This window comes from Vombatus ursinus, unplaced genomic scaffold (genome assembly GCF_900497805.2).
Source record: "Vombatus ursinus unplaced genomic scaffold, bare-nosed wombat genome assembly UNPS02014894.1, whole genome shotgun sequence".
NCBI classification, from domain to species: domain Eukaryota; kingdom Metazoa; phylum Chordata; class Mammalia; order Diprotodontia; family Vombatidae; genus Vombatus; species Vombatus ursinus.
In genome coordinates this window covers 3,346,743-3,364,871 of record NW_020954672.1, presented here as the reverse complement: position 1 = coordinate 3,364,871, position 18,129 = coordinate 3,346,743, and the positions used below count along the sequence as shown (strand labels likewise).

General features: G+C 46.4%; 2 protein-coding genes across 4 annotated transcripts in view; both read right to left on the bottom strand.

Moving 5' to 3' along the window:
• Positions 1-538, bottom strand: part of REM2 (RRAD and GEM like GTPase 2) — a 5,252-nt gene extending 4,714 nt beyond the window's left edge. For both annotated transcript variants that reach the window (XM_027843188.1, XM_027843187.1), the window contains exon 1: positions 437-538. In XM_027843188.1, the coding sequence (XP_027698989.1) occupies positions 437-533 (97 nt within the window). In that variant the 5' untranslated portion in view covers positions 534-538. The remainder of the gene's footprint in view (positions 1-436) is intronic.
• An 8,466-nt stretch (positions 539-9,004) lies between these two features.
• LRP10 (LDL receptor related protein 10) lies at positions 9,005-17,747 on the bottom strand. Of its 2 annotated transcripts, none has more exons than XM_027843047.1 (7): positions 17,603-17,747; positions 17,086-17,139; positions 14,922-15,057; positions 12,076-12,266; positions 11,102-11,903; positions 10,544-10,673; positions 9,005-10,153 (listed from the first exon to the last, which is right to left on the bottom strand). In XM_027843047.1, exons 1-7 carry the CDS (start codon positions 17,634-17,636, stop codon positions 9,578-9,580), a joined length of 1,923 nt encoding a protein of 640 aa, XP_027698848.1. In that variant the 5' UTR covers positions 17,637-17,747; the 3' UTR covers positions 9,005-9,577. The 2 variants fall into 2 exon arrangements, with proteins under 2 accessions (XP_027698848.1, XP_027698847.1); XM_027843046.1 differs by having other exon boundaries at positions 10,907-11,903; positions 17,603-17,745.
• Between the last annotated feature and the right edge of the window lie 382 nt (positions 17,748-18,129).

The following is an 18,129-nucleotide window of genomic DNA, read 5'->3' as shown; positions in this document are numbered from 1 at the left end:
CCCCCCCCCCCCCCCCCCCCCCGCAGCAGCCTACCTCCTTCTCTCTCTCTCCTTCTCTGTCCCTCTAACTGGCTCCCTAACCTGGGCTGCTGGGGAGTGAGGTGGGGCAAAGGGGAACCAGAGGCTAATCTAAGATGGTAGGGGCTTTTAACCAGTTTCCAAAATCCGAGATGAAGAAGGTACTGCTAACATCCCTACTTCCGACCTTAGCCCCCAAACCCTAGCTGGCAATTCCTATCTAGTTCTGAGGGGCTATTTTCCTTTTGGCTGTTGTGGTTCCGTTTCTCCAGTCCTAATTTCTGATCAGCCCCTCCTCTCCACCCTACCAACAAATAAATAAATAAAACCCTACAACACCACCCCCCGCACTCCCCCCCTCCCCACACGCAGGGTTGGAGTCAGTCTGTAGCAGGGTTGAGGAATCAGCCCCCCTCACCTGGTGTTATCACTGGGGAGGAAGCCCCACCGCCTGATGGACAGAGGGCTGTTGTGTCCGTATCCGTGTCCATATCTGTGTCCGTGTCCGCGTGCATCTCTGTGCGTGTGCAGCAGTATTGGCTCTCTGAAATCTTTCTCTCACTCAGCAGCTCTGTCAGCTTTTCCCTTTAAATATCACCCCCCTCCCCCAAAGACACGCACTCTCCACTCCCCCTAGACACCTGGGGGAATAGACCCGCCTCCTGCTGAAGTCACATATGCTAATTAGCAGTGATGTCATCGGGATTCCCTCCTTTCAGATTCCCCACCCCACCCCTTTTTTTTCTCTTTCTTTGTGCTGCTTTCCTCTGGAATCCCCCAGCCACACACATATATCTACACACCCATCCTACTATCTGGACCTGAACGTGACAAAGACAAAGTAAGAGGACTGATACACAGACAGAGAAATAAAACAGTTATTGAGAATGATTTGGACAGAAAGACATGTGGACAGAAACAACTGATAAAGACTGAAGGATATAGAGAAGAAGGGATAGAGAGATGTACAAGCAAATAAAGGAAAGACTTTCTTATTTCTATGCTTCAGTTCCCCAGGTAAAAACTACTTTGGGAATTCAAAGGGCTTGTACAGTTGGGAGGAAGGGTACTGGAGTAGCACCTTTGAGCTGGGCTTTGAAGTCTGTGAACAGAGCTGGAGAAAAGGACATTTCAGGTGGAGGAAACAACATGAGCAAAGGCATGAAGGCAGGAAAGTACAAGATTTATTTGTGAAATAGCTTAGTTTCTTTTAATTGGAGTATGAAGTGCATATGAAAGAGTAAATGAGAGTCATACTGAAAAGATAAGGTTGAAAAAGCTTGCAGAACCTTGAATGCTAACATAAATAGTTTGGACTTTATTTGGTAGGTAATTAAAAGTTTTTTTAAAAGGGAGCCATTCAAAGTTTCTGAGCAACAGAATAACATAATTTGGTCTTGTAGGGTTGGGGGAGGGGCAGGGTTAATTCATGCTATTTAAAGGCCCTTTTAATCTCTTTTATTGCAGTTTGACATTCTTTGTATTTGTTGAGTTGTTTTGGTACACATCCTATTTTCCCTATCAGACTGTAAACTCCATTAAAACAAGCACTGTGCCTTATTTGGCAAATCCCTTTCTCCATCTGGGGACTCAGTTTCCTTATCTGCAAAATGAAGGGGTTGAACTAGATAATCTCTATACTTTCCTTCCCACTCCTAATCTCCCCATTCTTTTTGTTCCCTACAGAGTTTTGACCATATGTGATCAGTGAATGTTTGGTGAATGAGTGAATGAATGAAAGACAGACCAGAAGAAGGTCGTGACACTTGGTACCAGAAAGAAGGGGCATATTATTAACCTAGGGAGAAGCAGGACCCAATGTAAAGAGCAGGGGCTCTCTAGTTCTGTTTTTGACCACTTAATTTTGCTCTCCAAATTGGTGCACCGTGAGACCACCTTCTGTATGAGATCATGGTGACTTCAGTGACAACATCCTGCTTTAGGAAAAGGGAAATGTGAGTTCCTAGAGGTAGCAGGCACCCAAAAAGGTGGAGGGGACGTGGACCCAGAGGTAATATAGTTGTTCCCCCTTTGTTTCTGTTTTGAAGAGGACCAATGACATCATGGGGAGATATTTTGACTTGCTTATGAATTGGATTTAAGTGAGGCAGAGTTGAACAAAGTCATCAGCCCTACTCTCTCTTCCTGAGGCATCAAAGTCCAGTGGCAAGACAAAAGTCAAGATGACTGGGGTGGCCTGGGATGCAGTGGATGACCTTGGCATCTTCGATGTCTGACCCAGTTCTAAGTACTCCACAGCACCTGCTTCAGTTGCCTTCATAGCTGTTGGAACAAATTGTTCTGATCTGCCCATTCTATCAGGGGAAGTCTTCATGTGCTTGAGGTAGACATCCCCCAACTCATTGACAGGTTTGAGGCCTGTTGGTTACCCCCCACCTGGTTTAGCCCATCTGCCAAGATGGTTTTACTGGGATGTGGCAGCTTTTCATGCTACAGTTTCTTGAAGCCACAGGTGAAAGTTAAGATGGTATGTCCAGTGGGAAGGAGGATGTTCATGGGAAGGAGAGGGAATAGAATTGTATCTCATTATTTAGGACATAGGGTGATTTTTACCATGGTCCATTTCTTCTATCCAAATTACTTCCCTTATGAATTGATATGTAATAATTTTAGAGAAGTCTTTGAAGGTTTCAAATCTATGAGCTGATGAAGAATGAAATGAGAAGAACCAGGGAAACCATTTATATCCAATAACAACATTTTAAAGACACAGATGGCGTAGCTAGGTGGCGAAGTGGATAGAGCTCCCGCCTTGGAGCCAGGAGGACCTGAGTTCAAATCTGGCCTCAGACACTTGACACTTACTAGCTGTGTGACTCTGAGCAACTCACTTAACCCTGATTGCCTCACCAAAAAGAAAAAAAAAAAATACACAGACCTAAGACCTCTGACCAATTCAATGAGCAAGCATGATTCCAGAGGACCAGTCAGTCAGTCAATAAACACTTAGTAAGCACCTACTATGTGCTAAGTAAGTACTGGGGGGATATGAAAAGAGGCAAAAGACAGGCCCTGCCTTTGAGGGATTCACAGTCTAAGAGGAAACATGATATATCCATGTCTTAATAGAAAGGGGTTGGACTTAAGATGCAGGCTGGGATATACATACATTTTTTTGGACACAACCAGTTTGGGAATTTGTTTTGCTTGACTATACTTATTTGTTATAGAGAGGTGGGAAGGAGAGAAAATAAATTCTTGTTTGTTGAAAAAATTAATTTTTAAAAAAAGAGTGAGGTACAACAGATAAAAGGGAGGGTAGGGCAAGGTTTACAAGGGTTAAGTAACATAGAAAGTCTCTTTCTGGGCTCTGAGCTGGCAAAAACCATTGGTAGATCCTTTCTCATCTCCCCTTCTTTTCCTTTCACCATTCACCTTCTTTCCAAAGTGATGGTGGAACAATGGCTCTCCCTTCCCAGACTCTGACCTCCATTTTCTCAAATCCTAGAGAGAAGTATCAAGGACTACCAACACTTCTCCCCCTGCAGAATCTAAGGAAGCCCCATCAGTAGCCCTCTAGATTTAAGAAAGGTTGGATTAGGTGGGCCCCAGCTGGCTGCACGGATTTGTCTCTCTTACTTCTACTTTACTGGTCAGCCCTCCTATTAAATCTTTGTCCCCCTCTCCCATTGCCCCAATTTCACCTGGTGTTTTTATGTTCTGTAGGGCACATGGAGGTTTCACAGAAAGAAGGGACAAATGGAAATCTCAGGAGCAAATTCAGCGTCACCTAATTTAGTAGCAATATCTGAAATGTATGTAGCATTTTGAGAAGTACACATTACCTCCTTAGATCCTTATAACAACCTTGTGAGGTAGTTACTACAGTAAGTGTCAAGTGTCTGAGGTCAGATTTGAACTCAAGTCCTCCAGGCTCTAAAGCCGAAGTTCTATCCGCTGCGCCACCTAGTTGTGCCATCCGTGTTATCCCTTGGAGGTCGGAAGGAGCCATATAAGGACACTCTCAAGGTCTTTCTGAAGAACTTTGAGATTAATAGTGAAACAAGGGAAACACTGGCACAGGACTGCCCAGCGTGGTGTGCCTGCATCAAAGAGCTGTGCTCTATGAGCAAGGCAGGATTGCAGCAGCTCAAAAGAAATGAGAGATGAGCAAATTTAGAGACATCTCCACTCCAGATGTTCACATGGACTATTTGTACCCAACCTGTGTTAGAGCCTTCCAAGCTCACATGGGTCTGAACAGCCACAGTTGGACCCCAACATGGTGATGTTATTTTAGTCCTCTATGAGAACAAAGGACAACAACCAACTGTTCCTATTTTACAGATGTGGAAACTGAATCAGAAAAGTTAGGTAACTTGCCTGTTGTCATACAGCTAGTGAGTTTTGGAGGTGGGATTTGGCCACCAGTTCTTTCCTCAAAGTCCAAGACTCTTTCCATTATACAACACTGGTCACTTAGAGAGGTCACTTATTGAATAGCCTCAGCTATCAGGAACACACCTGAGAGCCCAAAAGGAGGCAAAAAAAGACCCGTGACTGAACAAAAAGATATGGCACAAAGCCCATACGCTAAAACTCCAGGCAGAGCCCTTTCAGAACCTCACTGAAAGCCTCACTCAGAACTGCACCTATAGCAGTGCAGATAGACAGGCCTCCACAGTTTAGAAGCAGCAATCTGGGAGCAGGGGAATGGCTTTCGAGTTAGTATTATCAGGAAATAATGTCTGCTAGCCAGAAGGTGGAGGGAAGAGATAGAAAAACTACAAAAACCAGACACAACTCAAAAGCATAGTAGTATGGGATCAATAGGTGTAGGGACAGAAACCCTACACACACACACACACACACACATACACACACACACACACACACGCACGCGCGCGCACACACACACACACACACACTTATATATATATAAAACGATAGACCAATCCTGGTCCAAAGGGCCTGGAAATGTGCTCTTCCCCTTAAGGAATCCCAGCTCTGGATTCACATTCTAATTAATATAACTTGACATTACAGTTGACTGTAATCTCTTCTATAACAGGCACTGTTCAGATCGAAGCATACTATTTTCACTTTATTTTTTTTCATGGTTTTTTTTTCCTTTTGGTCTGTTTGTTCTCTCACAGCATGACTAATATGAAAATGTTTACATGATTGCATATAGATAATCTATATATGGGGGAGGGGAGGGGGAAAATGTGGAACTCAAAATTTAAAAAAAAGAATGTTAAAAATTGTCTTTATGTGAAATTGGAAAAATAAAATACTATTAGGAAAAGAAGAAGAAAACAGGCACTGTTTGTCTTTTGGTCTTTGGATCCTTAGCCCTACCACAGTGAAAGCCTTCAGACATAGCAGCTGCTTAATGAACCCTTGTTGGGTTGGATTACACGGGAGCCAGGATTTCAGCCCAAGTCTTCTGACTCCAAGACCTCTGAGTGCTCTTTCCACTGTGTAGTATGTACATAGAACATACAATGATTCATGTTCATAATGATGACCCTGAGTCACGAAGAAAAAAGTTAAATCATGTTGAAGGCCACGAACATGTACGATCTACTTTAGAATGATTCCCATAAAATTAAAAATAGCAAAGGTGTTTTAAAAATTATGGTGCTTAATACAGGTGATTGGGGCAGCTAGATGGTGCAGTGGATAGAACACCGGACCTGACATCAGGAGGACCTGAGTTCAAATCTGGCCTCAGACCAAACACTTGACACTTACTAGCTGTGTGACCCTGGGCAAGTCACTTAACCCTAATTGCTTAAAAAAAAAAAAAACAGGTGATCAGCAGTTATCAAAAAAAAAAAAAAAGATTCAGTCACATGGAACTACTCGTTTCCGACTAAACCTGAATAAATGAGGTATAAGTTCTCTACACAGTAACAGACACACCAGACTGTGTGAGTGTTGTTTGCTGATGTCTGAAATAGCTCTAGAGACTGACTCCATTCTTTTTGTCTTCAAAGACTTTGCTGATCATTTAAAATGTCCATATCTCTAGGAGTCAGTGTGACTTGCTGCTCTGTTATCAGTCATTTATACCATAGCGTGAAAGAAGGGAGGATATTTCTTGAGGAGATTTAGAGAGAAAATAGTGATAGGGCCTTCCTTGTGAGTAAGGGAGTCTGGGGCAGTAGAGATAAACATTTGCCTACTTTTTAATCTTGCCCAGAGCTGGCAATGTTTAGAGAGTCAGGCCCGGGCACACACATACAAAACAGTTCTTTGCAAGAATTTTTATAGCGTAAAAACGCCAGCCAGAGCCATAACTAGACATTCTGGCATAGGCAGGGAATTCAATTAGGTGGCAGGAAGAGACAGAAACCTGAAGGCTGTTGCTGGGTAGGCCTGCCGTCACCACTGATGCTGGGCTGCCCATGTTCAGATTTGTGTGGATCCCCAGACTTGGTAGTCCAACGCAGACAGTTTGTCCTGAAAGGTTCATTTTTGCCTTTTGGGGAATGGGGGAAGGTGTTCCCTGAGGACTCTGGGGGGTTAGTGGTTCAGGGGCATGTGAGGGATGGGAGGATTCTCATAGAGAAGAGCATGCCCCCTTCTCATGTTGGAGCTCTGGTGCAAAGCTCAGGCAGCCCCTTACTAGTTATGGCTAATTACTAGTTACTCTAGCTAGTTTTCTCTCATCTTGGGTAGGACAGAACCATTAAGTGAAACTGGCTAAAACTTATCCTCAGCCTCCTGAGAGAGACTTGAAGAAAAGGAAATCACTTTCAGCTCTATGCTGAGTCATATGGGAGCCAGCCTACATGGAGAGCTTTAGGTGAATCCCCATTCCCCTCCTTTGGCTTCCTTAGAACGTCCTCTGGCTCCTGCTGATTAAGGAGAGGAGAGAACATTATGCAATTAGCTTTGGGTGGAAAGATGTTCACAGTGTGTAATCAATATCTGTCTCCCTGCCAGAATAGAGACGGGCTGAGGCGGGGTAAATCATGGAAGGGAAAACAGGACTCAGGAGAGAGAAAGGTTCTCTCTAGGGTTCCTTCCTCTGCGGAGCATCCTACTATTCTCTCCCCCTACTTACAGTGTCTCTTCTCAGTAGAGTGACACCTCAGTGATTTTTTTCTATTTAGGCCTTCAACTACCACATGAGATCTAGGTTCCAATCCTAGTTCTTTCACTAATTAGTTATGACCTTGGGTTAATGACTTGCAGTCTTTGGACCTGTTTCCTCATCTCTCAGTTTAGAGTAGAGCTCTCAGATCCTTTTCACCTCTGGCATTCCCAATCACTCCACCTTCCCTCTTAAACCCAGCATGTCCACATCAATTATCTTCCACACTGGACGCCAATGCTGTGGGCTCTAAAATGCTTCATCAGCTGTGACCATCTCATCTTTGGTTAGCTACTTCTCTCTATTCTCTTTTGGGATGGCCTGTCTCTTTGATCATTCTTTCCTGGCTTGCCTTTATACCCCCAGACCATCACTCTACCTAGACTAACCTCTTGGGGACACCTCTTCCAGGAAGGCTTCCCAAACTAGGCCAAAATGACATCAGCATTTCCCACATTTTTCTCACTATTCTTCCACTAGAGATGACTCTAAGTTCTAAGGGGCTATATTGGCAGAGTCCAAGCTACTTGCAGGAATTACCATGCTGGGGTCTTTGTCTTTGAGAGAATTACTACAGAGATTGGACATTTCAACAGGTAAAGGGGAAAAGTAGCAGGACAAAGGTGGGATGTGGGAAAAGGAATGAATGATGAAACAGAACTTTAAGTTTGGGTCTGACAATGGATTACATCTGTGTTTCAGGTATCAGTTCTACCTTAATGTAAAGGTTAGCTCCAGTCATTTAATTATTTTTTTTTTGTTAACAGGAACACATGAAATCATTTACCCAGTCATAATTGTGACCTGGCTTCAGTAGAGGGAATAGCTACATTGAGGAAATCATGGATCTTTTATTTATTTTTTATTTTTAGGCAATTGGGGTTTAAGTGACTTGCCCAAGGTCACAGAGTTAGTAAATGTCAAGTGTTTGGTCTGAGGCCAAATTTGAACTTAGGTCTTCCTGACTCCAGGGCTGGTGCTCTATCCACTGTACCACCTAGCTGCCCCCAATCATGGGTCTTTTAAAGCAGGTATTCTTCACCTGGGGTCTGTAAACATTTTTTTCTTTTTAAAATATTTTGATAGCTGCATCTTACTATAATTGGTTTCTTTTGTAATCCTAGTTTATTAATTTAAAAAGTTTATTTTAAGAAAAGGTCCATAGGCTTTACCAGGCTGCCAAAGAGGTCTCTATGACACAAAAAAGGTTAAGAATCACTGTTGTACATGATTGTACATATATAACCTTTATCAGTTTGCTTGCTGTCTTGGGAAGGGGTAGGAGGGAAGGGAGGGAGGGAGAAAATTTTGGAACTCAAAATTTTACAAAAATGAATGTTGAAAACTATTTTTACATGTAACTACAAAAAAATAAAATACTAATATGGAAAAAAGAATCACTGTTGTAAAGTGTCTTAATATTCAATATTGTATTCTTTGAGCTATTTTGATTAGGGAAAGCTCATCTGTCTTGTCTAAAAAAAGACTAAGTTCTCTGAGGTCAGGAATTATGTCTTCACTGCATCTATATTCTTTGCTCCATAATATCTTGTCCTGTGAGTCATACATACCTTTTGATAACTTAAATGGATATTGGAAGACCAAAAGAGTAAAGACTCTTTGTGGGGTTCCCCTTGTCTGTGAAGGGACAACGATGTGCACTGCTACCCAGTAGGGTGGATATCAAGAACTGTACCTCTGTTTGGGGTAGCTCTGAGCATATCTGTGTAATCTGGCACAGTTCGGGGGAAAAACCATAGGCTAACAGGATTGGACACGTCCCTTTAGCTTCAGTCTCCTCTCTGGCTAGATTCTTCTCTCCCTCTACACAGGCTGACAGGAGGATGGGTCAGACAGGATGTAACAACTCTCTGGGCTTGCCCCCTGGAGAAGGAACTAAAGGTGGAAGACAGGACACAATTATTCTGCAAAAATTTATTTTTAGTTATTTTATTTATTATTTTCACTTCTTGGTGAAGAAGAACCAGGCAGGTCCCTTAGACAGTAGAGCTCTAAATCCTATCCAAACCCTTTCCCTTGGGGGCTGCAGACATCTGCAGATTGATGTTTCTCCTTGTTCCAAGTATTCTGGTTAGGGTAGGAAGGAATTAGCAAGGGAGGAGTGTCCTGCCACCTGACCCTTCAAGAGCTCACTCACTTATTTCTGAATAGCCTCAGACTCTGGGGGTAGGCCAGGGAGCACTACCTATCTTTGGCCTTTAGGTAAGAACTCTGTGTAGGCCTCTTATTCAGGATACAGCAGGCACTGCCCTGATAGTGGCAGGGTGAGGGAACAGGGTCAGGGGTCCCACTAGCCCTGAGACACTCAACTTTACAGTAGCTACAACAAGGCTATGGGCAAGGTGTGAGAAGTAGGGTATCATTTGGCATCTCCTCAGGCCTGGTGCAGGGATGATCTCCCCAGGCATTCAGCGAAGATAAGGCTGCACAGACCTTGGATTGCCTGGGCAAAGGGGCTGTTGCCATGGGGACTTAAGTCAGCAGTGGCTCATCCTCCTCACCTACCCATGGCCCAGGCTCTGCCAGGGGCAGCAGTAGCACATCATCCTCATCCTCTTGGGATGGGGGCACTGTTCGAGGGTCCGGTGTGGCCTGGGGGGGTGTAGGGGACCGAAGGCTGGGCATGAAGCGACCACGCAGAGCCTGCACCACCCCAGACAACAGGGATGATGGGGGTGGAGGTGGGGTGGTAGGAGGAGGTGGGTCTTCAGGGGGTACACGGGGGGAGTTGGTAGAAGAAAGGGGCACCTTGACAGGCAATGGAGGGGCCTCCTCTGGATCTCGCCCACCCATTGCTCCTTCTAAAGGGGTGCCCTGACTGCCCTCTGGGGCATCAGAGGTAGATGGGGCAGACGTAGACTGTAGGTTGGCATCCAGGGCCCTGGAAGGGGGATTTGCACGGGGAAGCAATCCCCAACGACGGAGACGGCGAACCAATCGTCGTGCGGATCTGCCTCGTTGGCGGCGGCGGGTACCCGAGGAGCCCCCTGAAGACACGTCCTGGCGCAGGATTTGTAGCAGAGATCGAAGGTTCCCCAGCACTGAGTTCTATAATTTGAGAGATAAGGAAGCATGCGAATGGAGAAAGACAAAGAGCAGAATTACTTTCTGTCCTGTCCAGAGCAGGACAGACAGAAGGGAGAGGAACCTATCGGGGCTATGTGGTTAGCAGGGAAAAGGCACTGCTGAGCTTTGGCTTGGTTGAGATGCCTTAATCAGGTTCATAAATCAGTGAGAAGGGAGCTCAGAGATCATCTGTTTTAATCTTCTCACTTCACAGATGGAGAAATTGCAACACCAAGAGGTGATTTGCCCAAGTCCACACAGGTAGTAAGTAATAGAATCCAGCTTCTAATCTAGTTTTCACATTCCAGATGGAAGTTTTTTTCCACCACACAGGGCCATCATGAACAGGCAAGGCTTAGGAGAGTAACTTACGTCATTGGGGTTCTCAGTCGGAAAGTCATCTACAGGTGGGATGGCACCTTGAGCAATAAGCTGGCCGTAGGATGGAGGTGCTTGCTGCTGTACAATCTCGGCCTCCACTCTTGAAAGGGGCGCAAAGATGCTGTAAGGAAGAACAAGATTTATGGTTCAATCCCCCAGCGACTCTACTAAGTCAGGACCCTACCTATGGCTCCTTCTGGAACAGCAAGACAAAAGGATTTTGTTCCCCAAACTGGTCACCCCTCCTTGTCCTGTGTCTTTTCCTATCCCCAACCATCTTCACTTCCCCCTACCCTGAATGACCAGTCCTCCCCACCCCTACTGCCGCAGTGCATCCTGTGCTGACCGTCTGACCTGTATTCCTGTGTGCGGATGGCATAGAGTTTACAGGTACAGCCCAGGGCAATGACAAGCAGCAGGCCGCAGATCAAGCTGCCAATGACGGCGGCCGTGATGACTTTTCGGGGCAGGGCATAGGCGCAGTCCCATTCATCGCTGCCATCAGAGCAGTCAGGCTGCCCATCACATACCCAGGTTTCATACACACACCGATCATCCTTGCACCGGAAGTTGCCCGGCTGGCAGTGCCGGCACTGCTGTTCGTCTGCCCCGTTCACACAGAATGTCTGGTAGTTGCAGCGATCGGCAGCTGGGTAGCAGGCTGTGGCGCCGGGGGTTCCAGGAGCCCCACAGGGATAGCGCCCAGGCAGGCATCCGGGGCAGTCCTTTTCATCCGTGCCATCTGCACAGTCCCAGATCCCGTCACACCGCTGAGCTTCACTATAGCAGCCCTCCCCAGGACCTTCTCCAGAGCCAGCACCACAAGGCCGGTCCCAGGGCAGGCAGTATCCTTTCACATGGTAGGTGGCATTGAACCCGCCAGTACTCCAAGGCCCCAGGTGGTAGGTCACAGTGGCCTTGCCCGAGAGCGTCTCCACCATGATTGCTTTGCCATTGCTGAAATAGTTGAGGTTTCGGAGCAGGCGAGCAGGGTCTGGGGGCCCAGGACCATCATATACATGCACTGAATCCCATTTGCCTAGCTCTAGAGTGGTGAAGTGAACAATCAGCCGTCGCCCATCATGGGGATTCAGAAGCCAGAGGCAAGAGTGAGGGGTTGGGTACAGTACAGAGTGGGGATAGCCTGGGGAAGAAAAGACACCGTAGAAATCTTCCAAGGTACGGTTGCAGGTAGGGGCAGGGACAGCAGTCAAGCTGTGGAAAGGGCTTGGGCTACAGCCAGTCTCATCAGATTGATCCCCACAGTCATCTACCCCATCACAGCGCTGGGCCTTTGGCACGCATCTGTGGTTCGGGCATCGGAACTCCTCCCGGAGACACGTGAACCGATCTGTGAAGGGGGCCAGAGACAGTGAGGTACTGGCTGCTGCTGGACAAGCCCACTACTCATTCAACTGACCCTCCCCACTACAGCCCTGCAACAATCTACCACAGTTCTCATCCTTGGGGCCTATGGAATCTTCCTCTTTCTTTTATTATGGGGTTCCCCACATCTAGCCCACCTTGCATATAAGAAAGCAGAAAGCCTTGTCCCAGTGGCCGGCCATTCCCGGTATAGCTGTAGGTGATGGTGACGTTGCCCCCAGAGAATCGGAGTGGGCTGGAAGGTGCTTCACACAGGGAAATAAATGGCTGGAGAGGGGACTTCAGCATCAGACGCTCTGAGCCACATGCCAGATGCAGCTTCTGGAACCTAAAAGAACCAGAAGTCACACTAAGAGTCCATTCCCCCAACCCTACCCCCATCAACTCCCTCACCTGGACAGTGAGACAGAAACAAGGGCCACTCAGGAGAGTACAGGACTTTTAGAATTATATTTGTGTGGTGATTTATAGTTCACAGAGTACTTTACCATGAGCATTTTATTTGATCCTCACAACAACCCCAAGAGGTAGTTAGTGTTAGTGTAGTCATCCATGTTTTACAGGTGGGAGCAAGGGGGACTGAAGAGTTTTAAGTGACTTGCTCCAGGTCACGCATCCAATAGGCAGTAGAGCTACCTTCTAACTCTTAAGTCTGCTACTGTTTCCACTGGCATTCACTTTTAGGGGTGAATGGAATGAAACACGTGCCTATGTCTTGGCAAAAAAGATGGCAGACAAGAGGTGTGGAATGAGACACATTTTCAGACCTTGCCAATATGTTTCTTTGTTTTGCTCTACTGTATTTCTTTGTTACAAGGGAGCGTGGTTTTTTGTTTTTTCTTTTTTTGGTGAGGGGGTGGGAGTGGGGCAAAGAGAAGTTCAAATGATGTTAAAAATAAAAAATGGAAGAATAAGGCATCAACAAAACTTTTTTAAAGTCTTGTACAGCTGAGAACATTGATTGGCTTGGACTATGGGTTGTTACAAATCCACTTTTTTACTTCAGGATCCCAAGTACAGCAAGCATCTATTTATCTAGAACTCAGTAACAACCAGAATTTTTTTCTAGTCTCATACAAGAATAACCAATGGGCATTACTATAACCCTCAGGCTGAAGGAGATTTTGGATGTCCTTCTGAGTCATCTTACACAGACGTGATTCTTTTCAATTCGATCCCCCCAAAATGGATTAAGTGCCTATTATGTGCAAGGGACTATCTCAGGTACTGGAGAGGCATGGATGAAAAATTATATAATCCCTGCCCTCAAGGAGTTTACAATAATACGAAGCAAAGTGTCAAAAGGGCAAAGGACGAATCTGCTATTGCATTTTCTTCAAACACTGGTATTAGCTCACATTTCCATGGTTCATTCAGGGCTTTTCTCCCAATAACCCTGTGATAGTATGGAACTCTCCACTTTATAGATGTGGCACCATAAGGTCAGAGGGGTAAAGTGTTTTTATCCATAGACGTATAGCTAGGAAGCATCTAAGCATGGCATTGATGATACATCAGTTTACCCTGGTTAGTCAATTAACCATAATACCCCATTCCCTTGATTATGGAGTTAAGCAGAGCCAAAAGCGTATGCAAACTAGGCAAGGTACAACATCAAGGGGGTATGATGAGAGAAACTTTATAATGTTACTTTATTATAAATAAAAATTATTCCCTTTTTCCCTCAAATTTTTTATTGAGACATCCTTTGTTTTCACGTCATGGTCTATTTCAAATATATTCCTCCTGACCTTTTCTACCCTTTTAAAAAGGAATAAAAAAGAAAGAGAAAAAAAAATCATTTTTTCAAAACTAACCAATGCATTAATTAAGTGTAACAGTGGTCAGGTTTCAATACCCATAATTTTCCACCTCTGCAATAAATAGAAGTGAAATGCACATATTTTTAATGCCAGAACATTGTGTTTTCAATGACATAGAGGTATTTTTTTTTTGTGATAAGTCAAGGGATATGTGTTATAGCAAAAGTTTAGGGCCTACAGTAAACAGTAAATACAAAGGGTGAACAATTTTCAAAAGGTGGGAGGGGTGGAGTGTCCTGGTATGATGTTAATACTTTGTCTAGGGCTTGCTTGTTGAATGCAGTATATTTGACCCATCTTCCACAGGATTTCCCTGACATATTTTGCCTCCTCTTGTCTAGAATACCCTATGCCCCTTCTCTGGGCTCCCAATTACCAGAAATATCCAAGCTTCCAACTAAAACAAAAAAACCAGACAGACTTCCACTACCTGTTATTCAGAACACTAGGCATCCTTATTTTTACCATCCTCCCTAGCCTCTTCCTTCTTTTCCCTATTGACCTTCCCCTACTCCAGGTTTTGCTACATCTAGTAGGCCTAGAAAAATACTAGTTGACCCTGGACAGAGAAGTGATGGATTCAAGATGCAGAATGAGATTTCTGAACCTGATCAGTTTGGAGATTTTTTCTGCTGGACTATGCATATTTGTTACAAGAAGTTTGTTTTTCTATTCTCTCTCTCTCTCTCTTTTTTCAATGATGGGGTGGGGCCAAAGTAAGAGGGAGAGAAAAAAAATGTTGATTAATTTTTTAAAATGTAAAGAACTGCTGATTGGACCCTCTTGAACAGCCCTGGAGTAAGGGTCTATCCATTGCTGCTACCACAAATGTTTATGGTACCCAGGACTAGAGAGGATAGAAGGAAGAGAAGATTGAGGGAATGTAGTTGGGGGTGGGGACAGGGATTCCAAAGAGTTCAAGGATAGGGTTGGGCATATGACTAGCATAGTACAAAGTCATTTGCCTAATATCAACCCTGCCCAGACCTTAAAATGGACTGGCCTTCAAGGTATTGGAAGTCAGACCAACATCGAATAATCTCACCCATGCCACTGGGCACAGGAGTGGAGAAGCTATGACAATGTCCAACCTCTCCACCCCGACTCTCAAGACGATTTCTCATTGGCTACTTCCAGAGGAATCTGGCTCTAGTTCTTACCTGATGGTCACCGTCTGCTCCTTGCTGCCCACGATGACCCAGATGCAAGTGATAGGAAGGAGGCGGCTTTCCCGGCCTTGGGGCCACTGCAGGATTCCCTGGACACCGGAGAGCACAGCAGGAGGGTCCCTGCAGGCTGCAAGGAGGAAGGTGTGGGGGCTGAGCCCCTGGGAACTCTCCTCTCCTTGCCTTCCAACTGGGCCTAGAATCTTTGGGAGCCTACATCCCTTCTTGATCTGGACTCCTTAAGTAGAGCTGCTAGGCTGAGACCAGACACAGGAGGGTGATCCTAGATCCCGAGAAGCCTCCATACCCAGGCTGACAAGTCTCCCTTCTCCTCCCACCCATCCCTTCTCAGCCCTCACTCCAAATAACATTATGCTCCATAAATATTTCCGAAACACCTCCTTGGCACAAGGCCTGGAGCTACCTGGTGGGGGTTACAAAGATGAATAATCCTCATCATAATGACAAGGAGGCCTCTTCCTCCGACACATCCTGGCTGGGTGGCCATGACAGATCATCTAACCCCTCAGTGCCCCAGGCAACCTCCAAGACTAAATATAGAAGAGCAGATGCTGATTTGCATTAATAGTTCCCAATTCTGATGAAATAAAAGGTCCAAAATGATAAAGACAGACAGTGGATTGAAGGCCAGACTTAGAGTCAAGGAGACCAGCACTCAAGTCCTACTCAGACAAGTGCTAGCTGTGTGACCATGGGGAAGCTGCTTAACCTCTCTGGTCCTCAGGCAACTCTAGGACTGTACATTTCAGACTGAGTTGCCAATCTGCATTAATAAAGGGAATTAACTCATTAGAGTCATCTATACCAATGAAATCATAGGTCTGGAATTCTCTTCTCCTTCCCTCAAAAGACAAACCACATTTCTACGAACCTTTAAAGGCTTACAAAGTGTTTTCCTAACAACAACAAGTATAGTATAAGGGGGGAGGAAATAAGCATTTACATAGCATCTACTATGTGCCATGTAGGTTACAAATATCTAATTTGATCCTTACAACTACCCTGGGAAATAGGTGCTGTTACTATCCCCATTTTACATTTAAGGAAATGGAGGCAAGGAGAGGTTCAGTGATTTACCCAGGGTCTCAGGCAGATGGAGGTTAAATGACTTGTCTAGGGTCACATAGCTAGTAAGGCCAAATTTGAACTCAGGTCTTCCTGACTCCCAGCCTAGCGCTCTAACCACTGTGCCACCAGCTGCTTCTAAGTGTCATGGTATAAGTGTTGTTATCCCTATTTGAAACTGAAAACAGTAGCGTAACTAGCTCCCAGTCACATCCCTAGTAAGAGTGAAAGCCAAGATTCGAACTCCAGTGTCCCGACTCCGAGTTCGATGTTCACTCCATTCCAAGGCACTCTCATAGACTCTGCCATCATGGGCCTTACAGTCCAGTTGGGGAGATGATAATACTAACAAGACCTGACATTTATGGAAGTGTCTTTCTTTTTCCACTGGGCTACATGCATATATGAAAAATAAAATCGACTGGATTTTGAGGGAGTGAATGACAGAGAAAGACCAATTAAGTGAAACCAAGTGTGTGACCTCAGAGCCCCAGCAAGGAAGGAGATGCCTTCCCAATATGTAAAATAAACAGCTGAATTCCATGATTTCTAAGGTCTTTGGTAGGTAGAGCTCTAACGCTGAAGTCAGAGAATCTTGGTGAGCATCGCTTCTCTGCCAATCACATCTGTGTGACCTTAGGCAAGTCATGTCATACATGATGTAGAATCTCAGATTCAGAGCTGGAAAGGATGTCAGAGGTCATCTAGCCCAAACACCTCATTTTACAGGTGAGGAGACTGAAAGAATGAGTGACTCACCTAAGGTCACAAAGGAAATCATCAGAGGTGGACTGTGGGCCCAGGTCACTTGTACCCACTTCTCTACCTCTCTGGGCCTCAAGTTTCTCATCTATAAAATGAGGAAGTTTGACCAGAGGATCCTTAAGGTCCCCTCCAGTTGTCAGTCCTGGGATTCTAGGGTCAAAGGTAGTACAGGAGCTCAGAGAAGGAGCAAGTAGTTCCCTTCTGGCTGGGGGTGGGGAGAATTTCTATCCTCCCTCTCCATCACCTGTGTAGTCCCTTCTGAGGACGCCCAGCCCCAGAGGGACCCTCAAGGATTCCCCTTACTCACCCAGATTTGGAAAGAGGGTCCGGTCCAGGTGAGCCCCGATGCCTCCTGGGGGAACTGGGAGAAAAGGACAGGAGAGTGAGTCACCCTTGAAAGCTCATTGGGGAACAACCAATCAGAGGAGGAAAAAAGGAAGCTTTCTGATACCTGCGGGCAGCCAGGGGACCTAGGGGACCCAGGGGGATCCAAGACTGGGGCAACAGGGAAGTGAAAGGCAGCAACGCAACAGGTGGCTAGAAGTGGGCAGGAAGGCAGGCAGGGAAGGCCTGGCCTGGGGAGTTAGGGCTGCTCTCTTATTGTGAGAAATGGGGTGAGGAGTGGGGGTGGGAAGGAGATGAAGGTGGGGGTAAGAGGCTGAGGAAATTGAAGCACTGCGGAGACAGGACCATGACAAAATTGGGCACCTGGCCCTCCAGCCACGGAGGGCTAGGTGAGCACCGGGAAAAGAAGACACTGGAGGACTGGGGTCAGTGTCTGAAGCCCCGACTGGGCACTGGAAGGGGCAAGGGCTCAGTCTTACCTAGGAGGAGGAGGAGGAAGAAGGCAGGGAACATCCTGGCTCGTGTGAAGGGGGTCAGCTCTGCTACTCTTCGGGGTGGCCCTCAGGGTCTGTCTTGCCCCCCGGGGCAGCCCCCCTGCCTGGGCCCCATCGCCTCCACTGGGTGGCCCGTGGTCTGGATGCCAGGGCTGGGGGCGGGGAGGCGGTGCCCGCAGCAGCGGCAGCAGCAGCCGGGGCGGTGCCTCTGGCCAACTTCAGAGTTGTTTTCCCCGGGAGCTTCCTCCTGGGGCCGGCTCCGGAAGCTGGTAGTCTTGGGGTGGCTGGGGGGAAGGGGGTGCTCTCCCTGGGGAGGGCACCGCAGGGGCTCCTCTTCTGCCCAGGGGCTGAGCTGGGGTGGGCGAGGGAGGTGGGCAGGCGGGTGCCCCCTGCTCAGGCCAGCCGGCTCCCTCCCAGGGCTCGCTCAGGGCCACTTCCTCTTGTGGTCAAACTTTGTCTGTCAGTCGGATGGGGCCTTTCCTGCTCTCTCAACTTTGCTGGTCCTGGCTCCC